The 26367-nt window shown below is 38.4% G+C and overlaps 1 protein-coding gene across 1 annotated transcript in view; it reads right to left on the bottom strand.

Annotated features, from left to right (window-relative positions):
* Positions 1-1356: 1356 nt before the first annotated feature.
* The window catches only part of ULK2 (unc-51 like autophagy activating kinase 2), a 41027-nt gene continuing 16016 nt past the window's right edge, over positions 1357-26367 (bottom strand). Inside the window, exons 7-28 of the mRNA XM_052802852.1 lie at positions 26201-26274; positions 25150-25251; positions 24768-24826; positions 24368-24450; positions 20839-20889; positions 20379-20467; positions 19502-19673; positions 18495-18555; positions 18158-18250; positions 14910-15047; positions 13706-13851; positions 13398-13478; positions 10266-10552; positions 9950-10143; positions 9325-9434; positions 8349-8501; positions 7401-7609; positions 5918-6096; positions 4856-4974; positions 4327-4484; positions 3309-3444; positions 1357-3203 (exon numbers count right to left, since the gene is read on the bottom strand). Of these exons, the coding sequence (XP_052658812.1) occupies positions 3136-3203; positions 3309-3444; positions 4327-4484; positions 4856-4974; positions 5918-6096; positions 7401-7609; positions 8349-8501; positions 9325-9434; positions 9950-10143; positions 10266-10552; positions 13398-13478; positions 13706-13851; positions 14910-15047; positions 18158-18250; positions 18495-18555; positions 19502-19673; positions 20379-20467; positions 20839-20889; positions 24368-24450; positions 24768-24826; positions 25150-25251; positions 26201-26274 (2762 nt within the window). The 3' untranslated portion in view covers positions 1357-3135. The remainder of the gene's footprint in view (positions 3204-3308; positions 3445-4326; positions 4485-4855; positions 4975-5917; positions 6097-7400; positions 7610-8348; positions 8502-9324; positions 9435-9949; positions 10144-10265; positions 10553-13397; positions 13479-13705; positions 13852-14909; positions 15048-18157; positions 18251-18494; positions 18556-19501; positions 19674-20378; positions 20468-20838; positions 20890-24367; positions 24451-24767; positions 24827-25149; positions 25252-26200; positions 26275-26367) is intronic.

Genomic DNA, 26367 nt, shown 5'->3' on the forward strand with positions numbered 1-26367 from the left:
TCTGAACCCAGAGGTGATGACGGTAATACCTTGAAATCGCTGTACGAGAAAGTAACAAGAACTATGCAGAACCTAGCTAGTCCCAGGAACAACTCACACCTCTCGAGTGAAAAATGCTTCTCAGAATAATTTGTAGTATCTTAGTTGCAAATTAAATTAGCTAGATTTCATTCTCTGTATCAGAGGAAGGGCTGAGAGTTCAACTTCTTGCTTATAAAAAGCAAATGTCAGAATCAAAATGTGTTTTAGATTCATCAGTTGACATTATACACTACGGAGAGAGTGGAACAAGTACGGAACATGGTGCTCGAGTAGATGCTAGAGAGCTGAACTAGAAAAGCAGCACATCAGATATCTCCTTTCAAGTTCTATCTTTCAAAGGCTGGGAAAAAAAAAGTATTTTGTAGAAACAAGCACCTGCTGTTCAGTGCGGCAAGCTGAAGACAGAGGACAGCTTCAGGATCTTTGTGGAATGAGTTTATGCAGAAAGACAGGCCATGAACACTGGTCTCCTCCTCCTCCTGAAAACAGCAAAAAAGAATAGCCCTTTTCTTCTCCTCCTGTTTGTGCAGCTGTAGTCTTGCTGGCAAGAGTGGAAGGAGAATGAGCTTGAATCCTGAGAAAAAAAAAAGAAAACCAACAAAAAACAGTGAGTTCCTGGGAAAAGCAGCCTATCTCCTACATTTGTGCATTAAGGCTTTTGCTTTGTTCCTACGTTCGTGTTCAGATGTATCATTAGCATTCCCTGCTCACTCCTTCCTCATCCTCTTTACGTGCCAGTCACAAGCATAGGGTTTTTTTAAATAATAAATTGGGAAAAATTTCATAGTACAACTAAAAAATACAGCAGCCACATACCAGCTACCACAGCACACCTCAGATGCGAGAGAGGATATTAGCTACATGGTGGACAAAGCATTTTTTTGGTAAAGTTTGGATAGAAATTGTAACTTAACTGTCAATTTTTCATTCAATTAGCTCTGTATATGCTGTTTTGGCAGCCCAGACAGCCCCTCTTTGCTAGAGGCAACAAATAAGCACCTTGTTGAAAGAACATACAGCTGTTACCCAGGAACCTACTTAGCATACTTGTTTTCAAATCCAAGTTTAAAAAAAAAAAAAAAAAAAAAGGCAGGGTAAATTGTTTTCCTAAAGCAAGGGAAAACAAACTCAGGGACACTTTGTGCCAGAGCTATCCAGAGATAACGAACTCCAGCAAGTTGCCCCATCCTGCCCTGGTGGCATGTCCAACTGCTGAGGGGAACATTCAGCAACTGGTTTAACCAGCAAAGTACAAACCTGGTTTTTTTGAAGTTAACACCACTGGCCTTTGGTTACAAAGACACAAAAACTCAGTTTTACCATAGAAACACTTCTAGTGTCAGTATTTATTTTTACCTTAATATACATTTATACAGGCCATAATAAAAAGGCTATTATGCAACAGTTCAGTGAGTTATTACCTAGTTTCAAGAATAATGCATGCAATTACAAAGGAGAGGTAGAAACACCGTATTAAAGACCTAAAAATACAAACATTATATAAACAAACACTTTCAAATTAACTGTTGGAATTTCATACAGATAAATAAGGTAAAAAGTACATTACTCTGTCAAAGTAAAGGAAACACATGGTTATCCCAACACTGAAACAGTATTTTGATGTGTAAGCCCTGTACAACTTTGTCAAATAGTTCAGACCACTGTGTTTAAGAGGATTAAAATGATTTTGTCCTGGAGAATGGTTTATTCAAGTATTCAAGCAGTTGAGTAACAAAAAAAAGTCCCAAAAATAAAGTATAGGAACCATTTCCAGAGAAGCTGATCTGCCTAAATACTTTGCAAATCGCTGTCCTGATGGTCTCATGGGATGCTTGAAATGATAATGCCTATAAGGCTAAATGAAGCTTCCCACCTCTCCCCCAAAATGCACACAAAATAATCCTGATTTTTCACACACGGTATGTAGATATTCTACATCAATTTATCAGCATCTCAAACCCCAACGTTATTTTCTGGTTTTGCATGGTTCCTTGCAGAACCTTTCAGTTTACAGTATTTATTGTAATACTGCCCAAGAAACAAACTACAGAGAACTGTCATTACACCCCTAGAGACTGCAGGCATTAATGCACATATTGCATGCACAACAGAAGATGCAACCAAATCTATATAAAAAGCAAACAACCAGCAACTCAACATTGCTATTACTGAGAAAGTCCAGAGCAGTAGTTACTCAAGTATTAGACAAATAGGTATAAAATGGAAAGGTTCACATGAATACAAGTTTTTACAGTTTGTTTGAAAGTCTTCTAGAAGCTACATTTGAAATTCTGAAAAGAATTTTATGTACACTGAAATGAAATTCAGCCAAGTCCATTGTGCCTTCTTTCTCTAATTTTTTTTTATATAGTTCTTCAAAAATGAATATACAGTTGCTTTAGTAAATTAGTGCAAAACAAAATATTTTGGAAGAAGATCATCAAATTATATCCACATCAGCTGAAAACCCACTGGGGATTTTGCACAGATGGAGCGCAATTTCTTCCATTACCATCTTTCCCCTGTGTAAAAAAGCGCTTTCTCACCATCCCTTCATATGACAAGCTGAGCCATGTTTACAACATGTGAGCTCCGACACAAGCCAGCTTAGCCCTGAAAGCTTCCAACAGCACTTGCACATGGTTAGGATTTCCCAGATTCACTCTGCCACATTTTACTGACAACTTAAAAATATTTTTCACAAACTTTTGAGGGAATCTTCTGAGGGAAATGTCTTTTTGTACCTGATGCAGAAGGATCCACTCTCTATAAACCTCATGAGGAAAAAAAAACCCAAACCCTGATCATTCAAGTTCAAAGCACACGTACAAGGATCAGTTTGAAATGTGAAGAGAGATTCTTTTAAATTCTGTTGCTAGGAAGAAGAAGGAGCTGCTGGATCAGTAAGGCAAGTGTACTTTTGGAATTTCTCCTCTTTGAATATGCTGCTGTTTCTTTGGTAGTCACCACAGAAATGTAAGAATCATCTTCCACGTGGGGCAGAACAAGGACAACAATTAAGCTGTAGTGAAAAAAGTGCAGTATCACTGATGTGGTCCCTTATGTTCACACCATCTGGTCCTCGGGATATTCCTACTGCTCATATACAGCCACTGTGCTATAGCAAAGTGCAGAAAGCCTTCGCTCGATGCTAGATTTATCTGCAAACGGAGAGAGGTAAAAAACAGGTGATGACTTCAGTGTTATTTTACAATGCATTAATTCCATGTAGTTTTCAATATTTTCATTATTCAACATAAACTTACACTTGTGTACATTTTCTATATCTGCAGGGTCTTGCAGTATTTTAGTCAGTCCTTCTAGCAGCAAGGCTGCTTTGTGGTATCGATATGTAATATCTTCAGTTTGCTGAAACATCTCATCCAGAGCTGCCGACTGAACCTACAATCATTCAGGAGATTCAGTTACATAAACGGCATTAGGCAAGTAATGAAATGAAAAATTCAAAATTAATGATATAAAACTGTCATTAAGAAACTATTTTTGAGCCTTAATTTAGCTGATCTGTTTTTATAACTAAGACAACAAAACAAAGTCGAAGAAAATATAGCGCCTGTGCTGTATTAACTAAGGATATTCTGCACATACAAGCTATAAAAGCACTTTTTCATCTTTTGTGTTTACATGTGTTACAACAACATATGAATAAATATGCTTGTTCTTATACCTATGTTCTCTTGTAAAGACGACAAATTAATTGTGCATGACTACGCCATTATCAGGGTTAAGCACAATATTTGCCAGTATCTTTTGTGTGACACCTGTGTTAAAAAACCAGCTTTTTTGATGAGAGGGAAGTCAAGTTTCCTCTATGATTACCGCAGCTGCTCCATGGCAGACAGATATTTTATCAATTACATGAAAAGCTTCCACGTTTGCTACCATTTTTGCTTTGTATGGACAGGCTGATGTTCTTCTAATTGACCTGGTAGATTGATGAAGCTACTTCTCTTGCTTCTATGCTTTAGTAAGCCTTACTGGATGAGACTTCCGCACACAGGGCTGTGTGGCTTAGGAGTTCATTTCCTAGTGTTTATGTACCAAATGTGCTGATGTAGGGGAAATGTCCCTGAGGAACAGTATCTGCCAGGAACTTTAGCCACAGTTAAGGCAGGGCAGGAAAGAGAGTGAAAGACTAACAAAAATTACCATGAACAGAATTCTGGAAACACATTCTATTTTCTGGTTTTGTAGAAGAGGTATGTGAGAGAAGGAAACAATTCATCTCAATGTCCTATCATTTAGATAAAAGCAGTGACTTACCATTTCTACAGCACAGCTGTAAATGAGTTTCTCTGCAGTTACACTGTTGATTTCATCAATGAACCTTTGCTTGTCTGAAAAGAAACGATTCAACTTTTCTGTCAATTTCTTGCACATGCCAATACAGAATTTGTATCTCTCATTGAGGCTTTTCACAACTGGAAGAAAGGTAAGAAGAAATTAAAAAACAAAACAAAACAAAAAACAACCTAACAACATAGCCTAAGTTCAGTTTTTCCCAGCACTAGCAAAGTCAATCTGTTTAAGCTTGTGCTTTTAATGTTTATTTACTCTGCCACTTCTGTGCATTAAGTATCTATCAAGTTAATTTCCATTCCAAGTTAATAACTGCCCATTTCTTAACAGTTTTTAGCTGTACCTTTGTTTACAATCAGAATTGTGCAATTGTACATATCTACTATTCTCTTGTACAGAAGAAAACAAACAAATGTTGCAACTTAAGCTTTTTGAGTCATGTATCAGCAAAGAAAATTCACAAGCAACGCAAATTAGATTATGTTGCATCTACCTTGCTTAACAGCAGTGGATGGGTTCAGTTTCCCCGATTTGACCTGTGCTTTGGCAAGATGCAGAGAAGATGCTAGTAACTGGGCTGCTTTCATATACAGCACCAGCTGCTCTACTTGTCTAGGAAGGGGGGGGAAAAAAAAAAAGTAATTATGTATCAAAACACCTTTCTTGAACACATTCAAGCCATGGGCAGACACCACTTTTTAATCACAACCCTACACAGGACCCAGCAGCAAAGGAAGACAGATGTTTAAAATGCAACGCCACCCCTCCCTTCCCTTCACAAACACTCTGTCACGGGTTGAGAGTACATCTGCTCATCTAGTAGCTGCAGCAGCAAATACAAACTGCTTTAATGTAGACATTTTAAAAAGGAACACTTATTTGTGGGGACTAACTGTCCGAGGTCAATGTCTTACCACAAGCAACTGGGTGTACTTTTCTCACAGTGTCATTTCCTATGCCCCTGGAATTCTCAGTTGTGAAAAGCAAACACTTTGCAGGTTTTTTTTCTTGTTGGGGTTTTTTGTTTGTTTTTTTTTTTTTTTTTTTTCTTCAGGAAGAAGGCAGGAAGTGGAACTGCCCTTTCCCACCACTCCAAATTCCTCGTATTTCTCCTTGCTTTTGATTTTGTATTAGGGCTGATTGGTTCCACTGAAAAAAGGTCAAATTTGGATACTCCTTCCACCCCTTCCCAACCTCCACCTCAGTGCTGCTTCAGCCTGGTCAACAGGAACAGATGAGGGCTCAGATCTAACAGAAGCTGGTACACAAGTTTCCAAGCTTAGAAATGCACTGCTGCACCTCAAGCCCGAACCCCTCACTACTTTCCCCAACTTATGTGGCAGGCCAGAAAACACTGTCCTTTCATTTGTCTGCTGGCAAACGTGTGTCTATCCTTTGCTCTTTCTGATCTGTCTTCAGTTGTTAAAAACTTACTCCTATAAAAGATTCTATACAGTAAAACAATCACTCCCAACAAAAAGGGCATAGTTTGAATACATTTTTGATGTATTCAATATTCACTAATTCTCTTGATACTATTTGACTGCATACTTACCCCCATTCTTTGCTTAGCTGGCTGATCTGATCAACAACTATGCTCTCTTGGATTTGATACAGCGATACTGCAGAAGTACACAGGTCTGGGTTTCCTCCTCGTACTGCTGTCAGATCCAGAACACATTCTGTAAATGTCAGCATCATGTTTAGATGACGCAGTGTATCTGTATGTTCTCTCTGTCAGAGGGAAAGACAACAACAATTTAATCGTTAAAAGCCATAAGGCAAACAAGTACAGTTAAAAACTCTTGCTAATCATTTGAGGATTTCTTGGTATGTCAATTCTATGCAGAAATCACATCGTAGTAGAGCCAGCATTAGGAACTACAGAACCAAATAGGTCCAAACAGATCAATGGATATCAACTTGTTCTCTCTTCATTAATGATTTCAAGATACTGTAGCTTATACTTAAGAGTCTTTCAACAAAGCCAAAGGAATTGGGACATGAAGTTCTATGTTTGTTGAAACCTGAGCAACTAAAGGAATCACAAGTGGGACATATTACTTGTTATTATATTATCAGCAATCCAAAAGTATGCTCGGCACTTGTGTGAGAAGCCAGGAGGAACATTTGGCTTTTATTACGTAACAGACTTGATACCTACAAAAGAACCAATCTAAAGCTTCACGCTTATCTACTTCACTTTAATTTACACTTAGATCTAGAATTATATTGTGTTAAAAGGTGGCTGTTGCCAAAAGTTTACAATTTAAAACTAAAAAACTTCAATTGGAGCTAACAACTCACTGCTGCTTGGTGACTAAAACAGATACTACATGCAGAGTCTCTGCTCAAAACCAAAAAAGCCTTCATAACTAATCAAACATATCTTAGCAATATTTATAATAATTTCATTAGTAATGCAGGTCTAAATACATTTTAAACTCTATCTGTGGGAAGAATACAGTGTACTGTCAAACATCCATGTTATAACGTATAGATTCAATAGGGATCCAAACACCTTCCAGCAAGATGTAAATGAGAAAACAGAACAGCAATCTGTCTTGAGAAATTTACAGTCCCAGGATAGCATTCTGGTGAAAGACCACCCCAATTTGTGTTTTTAAAGTGTCACTCCTCCACACACTTTAAAAATATAGGACACTCTTCCCACAAGTAGGATTTAATGTCATCCACTGACTCTGAAGAAGCAGTTACAAACAATGCCCAGAGGGATATTGCTACTGTCAGCACCCACATCCAGAGACTTGGCATTAAAACAGAGGCCTCTTTGGAAGGCTCTGGTGAACAAAAGCAGTCATGTTCCTTTGGTTACCTGTTCAAATACATGAAATGCCAGGAATAGCTACCAAAGAGAAATTGGCCACAATTGATACAGGAATATTTTCAAGATCTTGAGAAGGAATACGTGACATAGTAAGAGGAAACTACGAAGTGCACTGAGCAGTCCTGTTTTTACCATGTCTCTGTTTTAGCAGCATTATACATTATAAAACATTAAATTATTTTTTTTATACCTCCATTAAAGTTTCCTCAGGCAATTCAGGAGCTTCAAAAGTGATAAAGCCCTCTAAGCTGGGAGGCGAAGTACCATAAGGCATGTACTTCAGACTCGGAGCTGCCTCGGCTCCCGGAGGAGAAGAACCCATATAAATACCAGGAGGAGAGCCCATATATACACGGCCACTAGTAGAGCAGAGAGACCCTCCAGAACTGTTTGATCCAACTACAAGAAAAATAACACACACATTCAGTCTAATAGGTTGTTCCATCTCGCAGCACTGGAGCTGCGGATGATAGCAAATGACAAATCAGTAGTCATCACAGATTCACTCTTGGGAGGCTCTCCTCATTGTTCCTTGCATCACTCTGTAGAGAATGCAAAGGCTACACCGTAATGAACAGTGACGATTCATGACGCAGATTCTGGGAAATGGCTGACAAGGATTCCAAGGCAGAGAGTCCAACAGTACAGACCAAAGGTTGTGCTATAGTTCACAAAAGCACACTGCTGCAGACTCCTGCTCATCCTGAGCAGATGGAGGCCTTTACCTTGAGATCTTTGATACTTGGCAACATAGCTGACACATGCTGAAATGCAGTCAGCTCACACCCCTTGTGTATTGTTTCTGGTACAATGCACAGCAGCAGGCAAAAATGCAGAATCAGAAATCTAACTTTTCCTCTCCACCTTTGTCATAGATCTATTATACTCCCTGTGTTGGAGTAAGGCTGTGTACACAGGAGGTTACACACCGCTGTATTGTAAATCCAAGCCTCTGCCCCGCTCTTTAGGAGAGAAAAGGCAGAAGCCATCTGATACTAATCTCTACTTTACAGAGCACTTTTACTGTATGGCCTAGAAGACCTACTGTGCAAGGCAATAATCAGGTTACTGGCCCAAGAAGTGAGCAAGCCTAAATACTATGTTTGAGAACAGTCTACAGTTGTCAAGAAAGCCTTACCTGAGGTGGTTCTTGTTCTGAGGACCATATGGGTGCAGGTAGGAGGGGTGGCGCTGCTTGGAGGGGACCCGACAGTAAACATGACAGCCCGAGAACTTGCCCCGCTTCCCATGGGAGGAGGTGCCATTGCAATTCCATAGGCCCCTGCTGGAGCTGGAAGAGAAATTTCAGCAAACTAGTCCCTATTACATATAATCGTACCAGTAAGTAATTATATACAGCAAATTGGAGCACTACAAAACAACATGCTTTGACATAGACCCATGACTTGGACTAGTTAGAAGTTCTGCCAGCAAATAAAACAAGCTGAGTGGACACAAAAAGAGTCAAGATGCAGTCTACATGTATCTTTTTACTTTCAGTCTCTCTCCGCTCTACTCTCACCTAGAGAAGAGCAACAGAGGCTCTCTCTAAGAGCCTGAGGAAACCACCAGTCCTGCAGCAAAAGATACAACAGAAAAATTCTAAAGGCAGACCATGACAGGTCTGGAGACTAAAGACCAGCCCTGTCTGCAGAACTCCTTCCGTCTGCTCAAAAATGAGGGGAGAACTTCTGGTGGACACTTGTGGGAAGGGACAAGGTAGGGGAGAGAGGAGGAAAAAAAATGACCCAGAATTACATAAACTGGCTTTCATATGAAAACAAGGTGGAATTAGGAAATGAAACACCCACAAATGTTGTATTAAAAATAATAATAAAGCCAAACCAAAAAACCCCAAACCCCTCTAGCCAGTATAGACAGTTGAGATATTTCTGTGTTTAGAACAGAAATAGATATTTTCCTGTCTTGGTTATTTTTAAAGCTATGCTAAAGAAATGGAGCATCTCCCCTTAAAGATTAAAAAAGCCTTCTGTACTGAGGCTAAAAATTGTCAGAATCAATTATCAAAGTTGGAAGCAGAGCTGTATCTAGTTGGCACTCCATAAAAAACCTAGCACATAAAGACAGCTTGGATGTATCAATCTGTTCCTTACCTGTATCCATTGGTCGCTCTGTATTGAGGCTGTCTGTACTGCCTTGGTATAACTGGCCACCAAGGGTAGTCTTTACCTGTTGATCTGATAGCTTCCCAGTACTAACAGACCTAGACAGAAAAACATATGAATTCACAACAAAGATCTTTAGTAAGATCTTCCTATCTAACTTGCAACTAAGGATGACTTCCAGATTCTTGGTATTTATTACAGAGAATTCTTCAACAAAAGTACAGAAAGTCTTGAAATCTCGCTGTTCATCGTGGACCTACTGAAATAGAACTAACCATAAAAATAGAGACCTTTTTCTCTTAAAATTTCATATTGCAAATTTTGTCATATAGATTTTCAAGCAAAACCTGAATAGGCTTCACAGAAGCAATGAAATTCTGTATTCAGATAATCAAAACAAAAGGGAACTTAGACAGCAACACAAAGCACTCCAGGAAGTCCATGCTATATTTATACACAGCACAAAATGTTTCTGTTGTATATACCAAACCTCAGCATCTCCTCACAGCTCACTTTTTGCATGCTCTTCCCCTCCGAGTTGATGCGTACAATGCACATTCTTCTGCCAAGTTACCTACCCAGCTTTACAGGTTATAAATACTACAATGCCTACCTGCCAAACGTAGTTTTACTGTGCTGTTCTCCTCCCTGCTTTTCACCTCCTTGGGTCAAGTGGAAGTGTGTGAAATCCCTTGGGTCAATGATGTCTTTAGGCTGCAACGGGGTATCTGCCGAGCCCTGGCGATTAGCCAGGGCCAGCAAGTTTGAGGACGCTTGAGTTTTAGGTATTTTGAAAGGAGCTGTTGCCTTTAAGAATCAAGACCAAGAACACAAAAACCCAAAGTTAGAATCCTGAAATATTCTTGGGAATAGTTTCAGGCAGTGTATTACCACTTCACATTTTACTGACAGTGGCAAACTTAACAAACCTTAGTAGGAGAGCCAATGATTGTTGGTAATGGAGTTTTGAACAGCCAGTCTGAACTCCTAGGTGACGATCCCATATGTTTAGTAGGTGATGTTCCCAGGCTACCTGGCCTACTTGGTTGTGGAGAATGACTGTATCCATACCCAGCATAGGATGGGCATACTGGGTCTGAATGCTGCTTTCTGAGCTTCTGCTTGTTTTGGTAAATATCTGTGAGAGTAGGAGCACTCTGCAACCTCGCTCCCATCAAAAGTGACTGTGGAGACTGAGATGGTGGTATTGGAGAACCTGTGGGGATGAAAAACAATGAAGAAAAATTCTACTTGCAGTGCTTGGAAAATGTATCAATGAAGCCCCAAATGTCGGAGATCAACATTAAACTGAAAGGAGATGGGACTGCAAATATCGTGAGATATGTTTGATCATCAACTCACTAGAGGGCAAGGAGAATGGATTTAGCCTGTTGGATATTTGGACTAAAGCTACATTACACTGATGAGATGTTCAAGCTGCCAAATACGCAAGACTTCAGGGTGACAGCTGTACTGGCAGCTGCAGTACCTCTGGCAACCTGCATCAAGACAAATAAAGTGGTTGGATTCAGCAGGAATGGCATAACCAATACCGAAATTTCAAGTGCAGCCACCAAGACTCTAGGTTGAATAGAGGTTCTCAAGTACTGGAATTATATTCTTGCAAACAAGTGTGTGAATGCGACATTGCATGTTATTGACTTGTTTTGTACATAATGACTTCATTTGCAGACACAAAAGGCAGCTCATCTCACGGTTCCTGCAAGAAAACTAGGTACCAGAAAGAACCAAATTGTTCAGATGGAACAGTTTGGGATCATTACTTTGGGCAGTCATTTACTTTGTAGTCTGTCAGACTGAATCTTTTTCAAAAGCTTACTATGTACAAAGGAAGTCCACACTTAAGTGCAAGTGCAAAGTTTCTCCTAAAGCAAATGGAAATGGAAGAGCTATAAGCAGTCATTGAAACAGGGCTTTGGGGAAATACATCTTATGAACATCTCACCTACTCAAAGGTGCCCTTCCTCTTTAAAAATAAGGAACCTGAAATTTGATGAAATGGTCTCTTCCTTGTGATATTTTTATGTCTCATGATGAGGAACTGTGCAAAGTTACAAACAGTACATAAGACTTCAGCTTTGTAGCCACAGCTGTAAACTCAAAGAACTGACACTGCAGTGACAATTTCACTCACTTTTTTTTAAAAAAGGAAAAAGAAAAAAAAAAAAAAAGGCAAAACTTAAATTGACCATACTAACTAGACAAGATTTTTAAGAGCTGGCCAAGACAATCTTCTGAGATAGGCTCTTGTTTCATAAATGTATGCTCAGAAAAATATCACAAACTTCTTGCAGTTTGCTCAATAAAGTGCCCAGCTCTTAAGACACACCTTTCAACCTTCTTAAGCCTATGCTTTTGCTAGTTAGATTTTGAAAATGAGCTACTTCATCTTGATTTCATTCCACTCCATTAAACAGTATGTTTTAGAATAGCCTTTCTGCCTCCAGCTCCAGCAGAGGATCAAGTCTATTTCTCATTAAACTTCCCAGCCAAGAATTTGCTTGTTTGAAATCTCTCTGCTTGTCTCATAGCATTGTAAGTCCTCACCTGTCGTTTCAGAAAGCAGTCTTAAAGCTCACTGGTTACTGTTCTAGTGTCACTGCCACCACAGGGAAGGCTTCTGAATTAGAAGTTTGTCCTCTGCTGCCACTGGCAGCAAGAGCAACTCAATTAGTTCAGAAGCTACGTTATGACAGACATCTTCAGTCCTTAGAAAAACTCAGTACAAATGACCTCACTTCACCCAGAAGCAAAAGACAGCTTCCCATACCCATTCAAACGCTGAGAAAGAGACTTGCTGCAATTTGTGGTATTCCACAAATAGAAATACCACTGCATTCATATGAAATTAAGAAATAAAGTCAAGTAGAAAAAGAATGCAGGAAACAGATTTAGAAGTGAGACATTAAAAACCCTTACAGCCATAAAAACAGTGCTGTGGTACGTTACAAGTACAAGTCAGTTTGACACTGGCAAAAGGCACTAAAACAAGAGCCCCAACAAGATGCAACAAGAAAAGCATACACACTGTTTTGTATTCTCTTTATTCTCTTCACGTGCATCCTTTTCTTTCTTTTTTTTTTTTTTTTTTTTTTTTTTAAGAGAAGAGTTTTTCAAATCTGAGGATTCACTCATTCATTGTCTTTTGCCGAGACTGCCAATGGCATAGCAATTAAGGCAATTTTTGAGACATGTCATAGAACTTATTTCATATGGATGAAACCATTCCCAGATATTTGAAATATGGCTACTCCAAGAAACAAAGGCTCTATTATCTCCAGATCATTTTAGAAAGTGCTTAAATAGAGAAAAAACCCACAATGCAGTTTCAACACCACCTCTTAGAAAGTCAAAATAAAGAGTATAACTACTAACTAGTATTTCAGATAAAGAAGAAAATGCACCCAAAACGTGCATAGAGCAAAAGAACGTGCTGCTGAATTGCATAGTCTTATGCCCAGTCCTTTTGGGCATTACAGTGCAATTCCATCTTTAACAGTCTCAGAACATCCTCAAGTCCTATTTCTCCCTGATCTTTTTCTGCTGGCATGCCGTAATAATTTATGACTTGCAAAGCTTACTGAATGCTTAGCAAGACTAACATCAGATCCCAGTCAATCTCCTAAGGCAATGACGAAAACGTGTTGCACGCTGTACACTGGCAGTTCTTCCTCCCTTTTCTGAGGACTGGCATGACAGACCTGATCTATCAAAACCAGATTCCAAGCAGCATGTTACTACCACTCATTATAATCCATCCACTTCCATCCCTGTTTAAACACAGACATTATCAGAGTTGCTTTTTTGCCTTGAGAAAAAGAAACTTCAGTCGCTCTCTTCCTGTGTAGGGAATTAGTTATGGGGAAAGGTGTCTTGATACAGCCGCAATTGGGCTAAGTTTCTACAGAAACTCAGTGCACCACTTACCCAGTGTCTCCTATTAACTCATGCTAATGTAGCACTGGCTTGCCACCCCCTTCACAAAATGCTGTACAACCTCTATCAAAATATTACTGGTGACATTGTCCAAAGTCACTCACCTGAGAAGTTTCTACTCCTTGATTCATGTCCTTGAAGTTGTCCACAACAACAGTGTCCAAGCTGCTCAGGTATGGTTCCAACTATGCAAACAAAATCAAAATGTGAATTTATACTTCACCTACAAATGAAGGTAAAGCAAAATAAAACCTAGTTAGTTTACTTCTGTTGGTCATTTAACAGAAATTATTTCTGCAAATGTGACCTGGTTGGGCAGAGTTTGGTTTAAGAAAATTTCAAGGAAGAATTAGTGTTCTGAATTACTGTTCCAGATAAACCTTCACTAATGGCTAAGAATTTACAAGCTTACCTAGTGGTGAAGGAGAATATGGTCTAGAAGATCCTGTGGATAGCCTGCGCCCAACACCCTGTGCAGTGTCAGCTGGTACTGGAGAACAGGAGCCCATCTTCATGAAGCCCATTGGGCTAGTATTTGAGCGTCTCACAACTCCAGCTCTAACAAGGTGAAAAGAATGGTTACACACACGATAGTAACTGTGGATCCTGTGGATAAGGAGATAAGAATCCCCTAAGAAGTATAAAGATCTGTCAAAGAAAATACTGATATTTAAAGAGAAAGCTATCATGTTGAAGCTTATTAAGCCAATAACTTAAGCTAAGCTTCCCATACTGAAAACAAGCAATATTTAATTCCCTTTGTTCACATTGACTTTTTAACTTTCAATGCCATAATAGTCTGTTAACTGGAGAAAATTAAAACAAGATATCCCTTAGTACATGGATTCCTAATCTTCAAACAACTTGATCACCCAATTTTTAATTTGACAATCAAGTGAAATGTATTGCTACAAATGCCCATTTTTATGTCAACACAGATTATGACAAAGTTTCCATATTGGGTCTGGTATACAGGTCAGATAACTGGAAACTGATTATTTAAGAGAAAGGCACTTCCCCAAGTGTAGCAACTACTACAAAATCAGAGATCCTGAAAAAATGCAAGGAACCATGGGTTTTGTTTTTGTAAAGATCTCCAGAGTTCCACGTAGTCTGCTTCTGAGTCTTTGACCTTCACCATCCTGATCCTATAGACCACAGAGCACAGAATAAGTCTGGCACACTAGAGCTTTGTAATAAGACAAGCTGGTTAACTAGCATGCCAAAAATTGTTTCCTTGATATTCTACAGAACAATGCATTCATCTCATCACTACATGTGTGAAAACAAAACATAACTTATTACTGACTTTCTAGTTTATGATGTAATGTCGAATAATACACAAAGAAGAATAAAAAAGCAAGACTTCATCTTTTCACCTTCTTGGGTTTCATTTGAGTGAAAGAACAAGCTTGTTTTGTTTTTGTAAAAAATTTCAAGTACCCATCCAACAATCTTGAGATTGTGGAGGACTATTACTTGTTATCATTAAAATGTCTCTTTAGTATATTTTTGTGCAGAAAAAAAAAAAATTACATCAGCAAGAAACCACAGACATCTGTCAGGGTACAAGCACAAACTAGAACCAAGAAAAAGGAGTTAAAAAAAACCCTCACCTTGGTGATCCGTGGGGGTTTGATACAGGGCTGGCAGTAGAGGAGAGGTTCTGTTCTATGCGCTGGTAATTACGTAGCTGAGTGGGAACTGGGATGGGTGCCGTTTCGCTGCGGGGGGATACCGAAGGCTGACAATGCCTGAAGTTGGAAGGTATGAAGACAGGAGATGAATAGAGGTAGACAGGTCTCTCTCTGAATTGTACCATTGTTGAATTTTCAATAAAATCTAGGAAAGAGGCAAATAAGCTGCTTCTGCCCTCCCTGCATACAATACAATCCTAGCTTGTCCTAATCTAGCTCTAACACTTGACAGAAGAAGATCAGGAACTGTTCATTACTGACTACCTTTCTTATACTGGCTAGTATCAGATCGAGCTGAGAGTGCAGTACTAGCTGAAGCACTTCGTCACACTTCACAGCAATCTACAGATCCCTCTGACTTCCTGCCAATCAGCCCGCTCTGTTTACCAGGCTTCAAAATAGCGTTCTAGGAAAACCCACTGCGCTAAGAACAGGAAGTTCAGCAGCAGGGCTGGAATGTGTACAAAAGCCATTAAAGCACAGTCAGAGATATCCCAAGAGACACCGTGAACTTGCAAAAGGAAAACATGTTATGTAACCAACCCCTGACAAAATGACCAAAACCACACACCTGAACATTAATCCACAGGCTCAAACTACAGATTAGCATTACCCAAGTTCAGCTGAAGTGTCAGTGACCTGGCTTACCTCAGTGTACTATCTGGTGAGGGAATCAAACCACTGCAACGTAATCAGTTACCAACACTTTTAAAGGAAGACAGAATTCAACGGAAAGAATTTCAAACAAATGGGCTTTTTGGAAGATAATCAGTTTACTATCTGGTCCTTTATTGACCACCTCTTCAGAGAAAGATTAGAAATTCTTAGAGGAAATGTAAAAAAGTTCTACCACAAGCTCTAGAAAACAAGCAGTTACAGCACTCACTGCACAGCTACAGCTGGGTTTCTGACTGTATTTGTCCTATTCTCTTTGCTACCTCTGAGTATAAAATACTACTTCCTAATATGCGTAGAACTTTCTTAGCAAAAGAAAAGAAGTTTGTCCATTTATTGCCACCCAGTTTCTAAATACTACAGAGTAATTTGGAAGTCAGTTGTGAGCACACAGTCAACAGAAGGCCTGAAAGCTTCCACGCGAGGAGAAGGTCTCACAAGTGGAAACCACACAAAGGCAGTGGGCAGCCTGCTACGACTAACACAGCATGCTGAGGTAGCACAGGGAGGCTTCCCTAGGTCCAACCTCCCGGCGATGGGAAGCGGATTTAAACTGTGGCAATGACACTGAGGAGGCCATGAAGGCACTTCAACTTTTAAAGTACTAGGCATGGAAAATGCCCTCCCCTGCTCTCACACAGCCTTGCAGGTACCCAAACAAGCCCTGTGAGCCACGAGCTAACTGGAGACAGCAATGCTGTGGTAACACAGTGGAGAGGCATGGTACAGTACTTGGCCTTCCATCAGGGCTGCCCAGCTCAGGCCCAAAGCTAAGGTCTCATTAGGCATCCTCAAGTCTGATGTGGTTTGTTACTCGTTAGAGAAGACACAATACAGATGTGTGCAGAGTTGCATGCAAATCTTGTTTCTCTGAGATTCAGAGAATAAAATTAGCAATTAATCACAGGAGAATGAACTGCCTCTACCTATTCTGCCCATTCTGGCTGGAGTCTGAGAAGTGTTACAGCTTCTTCTGCTTGACATAAAGCAGCATAACTATGGGTACAATTCATTCGGTTTGATCAGCTAATTGGAAAAACTCACTGTTTCATAGGGCATAACCTTTGTAAAAAAAAAAAAATCACAAACTATGAAAGAACATTTCTGAGGAAATAAAAAAACAAAACCAAAAACCAAAAGCAGCATCTTGTAAAGTATCAGACACACACTGCTTCCTTCGGACCATGCCCCAAGCAGCCAGTTAGTTACCAAATTTACTCAATCAATAATTAAATCAAACTATTATAGTACAAACACTGAAAGTGTGAACAGTAGACACCTGTTTCTAATCACACCACCGTTTAGTTCTTAACTTAGTAATGTACAGATAACATAACTGGTGTATTTTCACAAAACCTGTACTCTAAAAACTGTGACACCTGACACAATTTAAAATAGGACATTACAATGTATTTATAATACGTTGTACACAGCCAATCCAGACCAAATGTATCTTTACAGACAACCATCCCCATTATCTGCCCTTAAACATAAAAGGTAAGACTAAAGCTGTATTGATAGCCCATGTCAGCAGATTTCACAAACTGCACAAAGATCAGCACAAAGTAGCAAACTTTTCTTGTGACAAGCATTTCTAAACAAATAATGCTGACTTGCAGCCCTGTAGTATTAGCATAAGCCAAAAATACACCTAACATAATAGCTTTATTCCCCATTTAGCCACTCATCCTCTTTCTGTTTGTACTGAAAACATTATGAAATTCATTACTTGGTCAAATGACAAATCTGTTTAGATTATTACATGACTAGTTAAACAGCATGATTAAGCTTTACATTTTCCAATACAATCCAGGAAAGATTTCAGGCACCACTGATGAATATCAGTTCTATTTCAAACTAGCAGAAACCTAGCCTACAACCATGTGGAAGAAAGAGGACTTATTAACAGTCCTGCTGATGGAAAAGCTGCACTACATGTTTAGCACTTTCATGTGGCTTCTTTGGTATCCTGTGAGACACAAACACGAAATTCACAGTAATCACTTGCACAGAAGCCACACCCAGTTACCAGACACAAGACAATCCAGCCACGAGACACATATCCATAGCAGTCTGGGCTAAGTTCCTCTTCTCTCACAACTACTTAAAATGTATACTGTATTCAATATCTTGACTCACTAAATGAAGACTGTGCTGTGCTTCACAACACCAAAAAGGACAAGTCAGTTATGTCTCTTAAGTTTCTGCTTTCAACCAGTTCAAAATTTAAACAGACAAAAGAATGCTATCTTTCCTTAAGGAAATCTTTTGGGGATGCATCAGAGCCAGAAGTTAGCTACACAACCGTCAGCCATTAAAATGGATTAAGTGTCAAGAGCCTGGAAAAAACCAGGTCTAGCTCCTATTTCAGTTCAGTTTCCAGTAGCCATCCACAATTAAAAAAAAAAAAAAACAATCACCCAAACAAAACCAACAGATAGTAGCAGAGAACCTTTTTAAAAAAGAGGAAATACTAAGCCTATATCACACACCTGTTAGCTGTACCAGAAGCAGTACTTCGAGAAGAGGCTGAGGATGGTTTCTGTACGGTTCCTGAGCTTCCAGAAATAGTTAATGGCGACTGCCTGTGAAAACAAAAACCACTGTCAAAGGACAGGTCTTCAGAGAAGCTATCTACTTTGCAGCAAAACTTTCTGAATTCAAGCTGTTTACATATTCATATTAAATTCACCTTGGCATACTAATCTTTAAGAAAGTCCACAGAGCTATGTAGACCCATCACTACCAAAACCCCAGCAACCCCTTCTACAGCTGCAGTATCAATTTTAGAACATGAGACTTCTTTTGGATAAAGCTCAGCACACCTACCCTCCACACATCAAGAACTCGCTTGAAGCCCGCCTGCCAGCTGCTCCCAATGGCATATCATCTAAAGTAAGCAGAAGAACACATTGAAAACCCACATCAGGAAGCAGAATATTTAAAAAAAAAAAAATCTCCAATATTACTGTTGTAGAAATAACCACTTCTGACAAACTTCTGTGAACATATAAAAGTTTTCCACAAACTGTTTTTTGTATGAAAACACCTTAAATGTGACCACCAACAAAAATGTAACTGGGGAAGGCAGTTCTTTAACAAGTTTTTTTGTTGTTTGTTTTTGCTGGAGTTTTTTTTGCTATACTAGTTATAATAATTTTGAAATAAAATCCATTGTTTAAGAGTACAAGGTATCAGCATTGGAAAATTTCTAATAACGAATGACAGAAACCCTTCAGAGATCAAGGCACTAATTTAGTCAAATATTTAACACAAGTTGGTGGCACTGTATAGAAATCAGCTGACTAGCTGCTTAGTGGCAATTCAGGTTTGGACGATGTCGTAAAATGGCAATGTGCTACATCCAAGTCTTTCTGTTGTATAAGCCCAGTCTGATGCCTTACCTTTAATGTTAAACATTTTTTATGTTTTCACCTGCACTTGTTTAATATCTACAGCTCTACAGCATGGACTATAAATGTTCAGTTAGTCTGCAGGTAACAACGTGCCTGCCTCCACTAAGAGAATCCTTGGGCTTCTTATCAGCAGTTGTTTACAACTGACTCTTTTCTTCTACTGCCAAACCCCAATATTTTCCATGACTTTAAATGACCTTGGTATCTTTGGTGTATCTGGCTACTCAATGGAAGGTGAAAATGTCCCAGATGGACATGCAGGTGTACCAGCCTCCCTTCAAAGAGTAATCAAACTACAGAAATGAGTTCCAATGTGAACTGAGACACATTTAGAGAAAAGAGAGCCAAAGAATAACAGGACACAAAAGTATGTTACAAGTGGAAATTGTTTTAAAATGTAAAAATAAGGAAGGTTCTTACATGAGTGGTCTGAACAGATATTGTGTGGGACAAGAACAAAGTCATCTGTGTCACAAGAGGAGTTCTTGCTACTGGTACTGGCAGAGTCTTTAGAGACTTGAAGATAGTTAGGAGGACCCAATGGAGGGGAAGACAAATTTTCTTCTTGAATGTGCTGCATGTCTGGCAGAGACTGGAGGAGGGGAGTGGAAAAAAAAGTAAAAAAAAAAAAACCCACTGTAAATCCAGTAATTGAGAATGTAGAATTGCTCTTTTAACTACGAAGCTTCTAAAGTAAGAATCATCACTAGCTTTGACAAAAAAAAAAAAAAAAAAGATAAACAAAACAAAGTCCCAAAATTTAAGTATTTAGAAATATAAAACGTATTTGAATTTGGAAGTTTCAGATACTGGATAACCCTGTAGTGTCAGTTTAGACAGTTCTATACTAAATAGGCTGTGAATTTAAGCGACTGCAATTTATTCAATCCTTCCCAATACAGATGCACCTCTAAAATTGAAGTCACCAGTACCTATGAGTATAAGGGGCCTTAGCCAAAAAGGCCAATTCAAAAATTAACTGTAACATTCATTATGTTGCAAACCATATTAGCATATCTAAAGATTTACTACTCTAGTATTTGATATGTATATGTATTTTTTTCTTTAACAAACAAGAACAACAAAAAAAACCCACAAAGTACAACACAAGGAGCAAGAGAGAACCAAAATGTTAATGCTATTCTTCTAGCAAAAGACAGGGGTATTCCTTGCTCTGTGCTCTTAAACACAACAGTTTACACTGTTCAAGAATTGAAAGATCTAAAATTCAATAACTCTTGGCTAAATGTTACAGAAAATATTTTCCTGAGATTGTTCTGTAAAACAGAGAACTTACTGGAGGAGAAGCAAAACGGCATGAAGGAGAGCTACCACAGGAACTGCCAGAGACTGAGCCTGCATATGTGGGCACTGGTACAGGACAAGCTAGAATAAGAAAACCCAGGGTGGGGGGGAAAGGGGACTAAGATTTTGAAAGGCTGAATTTCAAACTCATTTCCTCACTGCTTTTCATTCACAAACACTTATACAACTTATAAGCACAGCACATCCTCAAACACACAAGGGTATTTAAGTTCAGTTGAAATGTCAAAGGAACTAGTAAATAAGTATCACATTTCAGTCTAGCATAATACAAAAAAGGATTCAACACTTAGCCTCACAATAGAGCACAACAAGTCGTCAGACTCAGGAAAATATCTCATAAACACTTAGTGTGATATTTGGCAGATCTTTCTCCCTTCCAGCCCCCAACATTCATCATTTACACAAATAAGTGGAAAAACAAAACCACTTACACTTTTTGACTGTTGAAATCTGATCCAGGAAAGGGTGGTTGAAAAATGCTTCTGTAGAACAAGAAACAACCACCATTGTGAGTAAATGTACAAATGACATAGAATTTACAGACTATATTGCAGATGGTGATAAATGGTTGCCTTCCCAGAATCAATATTTCAGAGCCAGAGGGTGAAGAGCTTATAAAAGATTAAAGCCTTCTATGTTATATCTTGCTACAGTATTTGGAAAGGAAACAAAAATCAATTGAATAACTTCAAACAACAGCCAGCAAGGCAAATCAGACTGAATTACTGGAGGACATTTTATGACTGCACTTAAGGATCACATACACAAGGAGCCTTCCTATACTCCTCATGAAATTATATTCTCTATGTTCAGTATGGTACTAAGTTTTAATTTGCTCTTCAAAGTGATGAGCATCTCTCACATCAAACACTGGAAGTATTTTCACTTCTGCCTTTCCCAAGGACTGACGCTTATTTTTGAGCCCATTAATGCTACTCCTTAGGTGGCCAAAAATCACAACAGAGCAGCAGGCATTCTCCTTCCCACTTCCCAGCAGCAGAACATGACCTGTGCAGCGGTTTCATATAGCATAACGCAGAATTAAACACAATTTCTTTAATAATTTCCTCAGTTAACTTGTTACTTGTCATTGTTAATTTTTTTTTTTTAAACATTTTGGTTTTGTTGTAAATGGATATGCTGAGATGCATTTAATTGACTTAGCATAACCAGTTGGCTAGCAGTTTACATGGAAAATTTTATCCTACAAGAAGCAACCTTCAGCTAGTTAGAGGAAATTGAGGGTTCGTGGAGGCTAGCTGCTGAGCTTTGTCAAGTTTAATGTTCTAATAGTCGAGGCAAAAAAAATGCTGTTCATCAGACCTAAGCAAATAACAAGGAAAAAAAATAAAAGAAAGAATCTGAGGCCTGCAGTATCTCCTCTTCCTTCAACAACACTTTCTTCCATGACCCGATAAGGAAGGGAGGCTAGCTGTTAACGCAAGAACAATATAATGATTAACTTTAACACGAAGATCAGGTGTTCCTGAGCTTTTGTACAACACCTGCTGTTCTACTTCACATTGCTGGAAGATCAACAAGATTTCCAATGCTATTTTTACTTTAACAACAGGCAACTGGGCTCAGTTATACACTCTCCCTTTCACTCCCTTTGCTAAGCACATTCCAGAGCAGCCCCTTTGAGGCCCTTTAAGTGGCTCAGCCAAGGAAAACATGACTTTCATCACTACCATTCTGCATTCTGTTTTTCTTTCTAAGCACAAATACTTTCTCCCACTACCATGATACAGTGAATTCCCATGTTTGAAGAAACTGTAGGGATCAGTACACCCAGAGTGCAAAGTGGAATCAATTACTCAAAGTCCATGTTTGTGATGTATTAATTCTTCTACACATACAGATTTATATATCAACCTCTGAATACTGTCACTGTCATTTGGGACATTTTACCCAATTATGGTAGTTTTTCTGGATCTGACTTCTACTTAAGTTTTTATGTACAGCAGTTATGTCAGTCACATCTACACATAACAAACCCCATGCCCGGTTCTCAGAAGAGCAACACCTTAATTATACTGGTATTGATGTTTTAAATTTCAGATTACTAAAGAAAAGTTTGATATTTCTTGGAGAAAAACATAGCAGGAATTGAAAAGGAAAAAAAAAAAAACAACGTAGCTAGGAGAGTCTTCAGCTTCAAGTAAAGAATTAAAATGAATCTTCCTCTCTCCACAGCCTAACAAATATAGTCATCTTATCACAAATACACAAGGACCACACATGATGAATGAGTCAATTTGTGTATTTCAGTACTGTATCAAAACCAAGCTTGCACGCATAACTAAAGAGCAATGGTGGAGTTTCATAAGCAGAAACAAAAACTGAGCATGTCTTTCTTTGGGTTGCAACTCACCCTAGGATCTCAGCATCACAAGACCTAATAGCTTATGGTAAGGAAAGAACTAGGTCGTATCTACAAAGAGCATGAAGAGACTTTAAGGTTTAGGCGCTCTCACCACACCACAGGTTAAACTTGATGAGTCACTTATCTTGATGCTAAACCAAATCTCAGTAATAAAACACATTGCTATTGATATAAAATAATAATAATGAAAAAGATAATTGTATTTAGCTAAGTTAGCTTTAATTAACTAAAAATTTAAGCTTAACATTTCCTGGCAGCTGTGATTAAATTGCAATAACAAACAGTGCTATAAAATTTAAACAACCAGCATGAATAACATGACAAAGATGCAGCTAAGAAAAACTAATCAAGATTTAACTTTTCAGTGGTGGTCTTTTAAAAACACTGCCTGAGTTTGCACTAAAAAAAAAAAGAAAAAAAGCATTACTACTTTTGCAGTAATAGGTAACCAAAAACCCAGCAATAAGAAGGCTTTTTGAAACTGAAGTGAGGAACAGACAATCCAGCCAGTACAAAGCACACACAAATCTAAACTCTACTCCTGACTGATTTTGAAAAGGCAACAGTTGTAGCCAGTTTGAATGACTCAATAGTACTGATTTGAGGCCTTGAAATCTTAAGTAGTTAGAACAATGTTCTGCAACCAAAGATCTCCAGCTAAAAAGCCAAACAGCAGTAAACTGAAGCCAAACAAGTTCATTTTTAAGAGGGTATCCATCTAGTTTGTACTAGGTTTAACTTCCCAACTAACGCAAAATACAGTCCTAAACTGACATTGCAGTAATGTCTAACAGTATGCAAACTCCATTCACTGCACAGTTTAAAAATTTGAGGACTTAATGAAATACAAAGATACAACTGTTGTTTCTACTACTTTTGGGCTTAAAAAACCCCAGTGAAAATATTTCACTAAAATAAAGAAGTGTCTACAGCTAGCAATACCTAAGCCCAATAATAGGAACTCATCTTTGCAAACATAAACAATTTTGATGTAATGTAACATCTCTCATTGCCCTCAGATATACATATATATATATAGCTTTCAAGGTCAAATAAAATGTACACAGTTTGTACCCCCATTAATACTGTTATGATATTTGCAGCCTACAAGCGAACAGGGAGGAAACAATTTAAAGCAACTTTGCTTCCAAATTGGGCTCTTCCAGTATTTTGTTACGTTTCTGCAACCAACACCACATGGAGATCAGAGATGTCTGCTCCCAGTCTGAAGCCAAAATCCCAGTTAAAGTAACAGAAATAAGACTGTGACATGAAATTTAAGGTATGTCAGTTAACACTGGGGGGAAAAAAGGCCACAACTGAAAGAATTAAACTAATTTATATTTCACTACTCAACAACAAAGTTGTAATTCATGTGCATCGCTTAATACTGATTGACAGTAGTTACCTAATGATTTATTTTGGCTACTCTGCCTTCTTTATGATAACCGAGAGGAAAAAAATACTCCACTTTTCACATAATTGGCTGTAGACAAAAGGTCAAGACAGTTATTCTGGTCACATGAATACAACTAACAAGGGAACTCAAGAGAGCAAAATGAAAAGTTACATACCAAAGTCCATTCTATCTTTTTGATTTCTCTGAAGCAAACCCAACAGCAGGTCAGCCAGATAAGCTGATGTTTCCCTAGGAATACTGCACACAAGAGGAAGTAAAACATGCATTAAATTTAATGCATGCATTAAATAATGCATAGCACATTAAATTTTAGGAAGTCAGCATTCTGCCATGTCCCTAAGTCTTCACTATACATGCTCTACAGCCTTAGTACAGGACCCTTTCAACTCAGCAAGGTACAAAGAAGGCAAGATGCAACATGAGTCACTGGTATCATACTACGCCCTCGTAAAGATAGCAACATTGAATATTTTTAATGAATCCCAGGCATTCCCAAAGATGAAAAAGTGTTCAATCAACAAATGTAAGTGACAGGAAAGGCCATGGTGACATACCTAGGGATCAAATTCCTGTTCTTTTCATAAAACATTCTCAAATCTTGAGGACTATTGGCCTGTCAAATAAAAATGTACATTAATTAAAGCTCAGTTTCATGGAGAAAATAGCTTTCGTACCTATGCACACATACACAAAAAGGAGGCTTTTGCATATGGGCATTAAAGGAGAAAACCCCAATCCTTATATATTTCCTCTAGATTGAACACACTGATCTCATAGACTAAGTATGAGCAACTTCTCCCTTGGTATCCTCAAGCGATCTAGCCTTTGAAGCATCGACACTACACTCGGACATCACTACTTCTGTTTTCATGACTGGAAGGAAAAGCCCCAGGAATTTCCATGAGACTAAAGATGGAAAAGGAAATAAAGTGTTACCTGAAAAGGTGGTTTTCCAACAAGACACTGATAAATCACAGTTCCTATGCTCCACAGGTCTGCTTTAGCATCATAGTGTTGAGACATAATCACTTCAGGGGCCTGGAAAGAACAGCAAAATCTCAGAATGGAAAACAAAAAAGCAAGGCCGCAGCAATACGAATTCTACAGTTCTTCTGTCAGAGCAATATTAACAGAGACCACTTTATTCTAAGACAAAATTAGCATTTTAATCTGCATCACGACTTGAAAGGTAACAGTTCTATCTAAAATGAAAGCTATGTTTCAAAAACACAGAAAACTAGAAAAGTTGATGTTCTAAAGAAAGCATCTAGCAATCAGCATGTATAGGAATAAGACGTAAGCATTATTTACTTGGTTTACGCAGTCCTCGTTTAGACAAATAACCAAGCATTTCATAAGGAATATCATTATCACCATTTTACATATAAAAAAACAAGAGAAGGGAAAGCAAAATGATCTTCCCAGTACAGCAGTGGTAGCGCCAAAGTCAGACAGTTCAGTGCTCAACTGACTACCACACTACTTAGTCAAAATTAATGGCAATTAACTGCAAATTGTTTTTTTAACAAAAAAACCCCCCACATGTGAGAGAATACATTAAATAACTAGAATCAAAACATCAAGTAGTTTTTTTTAACTACTAGTGTAAAGCTCTTCCAGCCTGCATTTGATCACTTTTTATTTTCTTAGAAACTGGGAAGGAGATAATGCCCTATTTCACGAAAAAGAAGTACCTAAGTGGGAATGAAACTACTTTGCCATAAAATTAATGCTAAGATGTATTCTCTTTTAATTCTCTAAGATTTTTCCTCCCCGCAACACTAAGAAATGTTCAATGTCTCTCTGATTTTAACAATTGTGATCTCCAAATCACAAGAAAAAAAGGTGCTAGCAGAACTAAGGAAAAGTGAACCGCATGCTGCCTCTAATAATTCTGAATCTGCCAATCTGCAAGCAGTAAATTATTTTGTTCTGGTAGGAGAATGTTTGAGATAAGCAACATAATCTGAAATATTCTGTCACTTACCATATACATAGGGGAACCACACAGAGTTGCAGCCATCATGTTGCTATGCAGATAACGAGCAAAACCAAAGTCAGCTATGTAAAGAAACACATTTGTCAATGAAAAGAAATATAATTTCCAAATTTTTAAAGTCTAGAAATGATCTGTCTCTTATTGAAATCTGCTAC

The sequence above is a fragment of the Harpia harpyja genome, chromosome 12, assembly GCF_026419915.1.
Source record: "Harpia harpyja isolate bHarHar1 chromosome 12, bHarHar1 primary haplotype, whole genome shotgun sequence".
Taxonomy (NCBI): Eukaryota; Metazoa; Chordata; class Aves; order Accipitriformes; family Accipitridae; genus Harpia; species Harpia harpyja.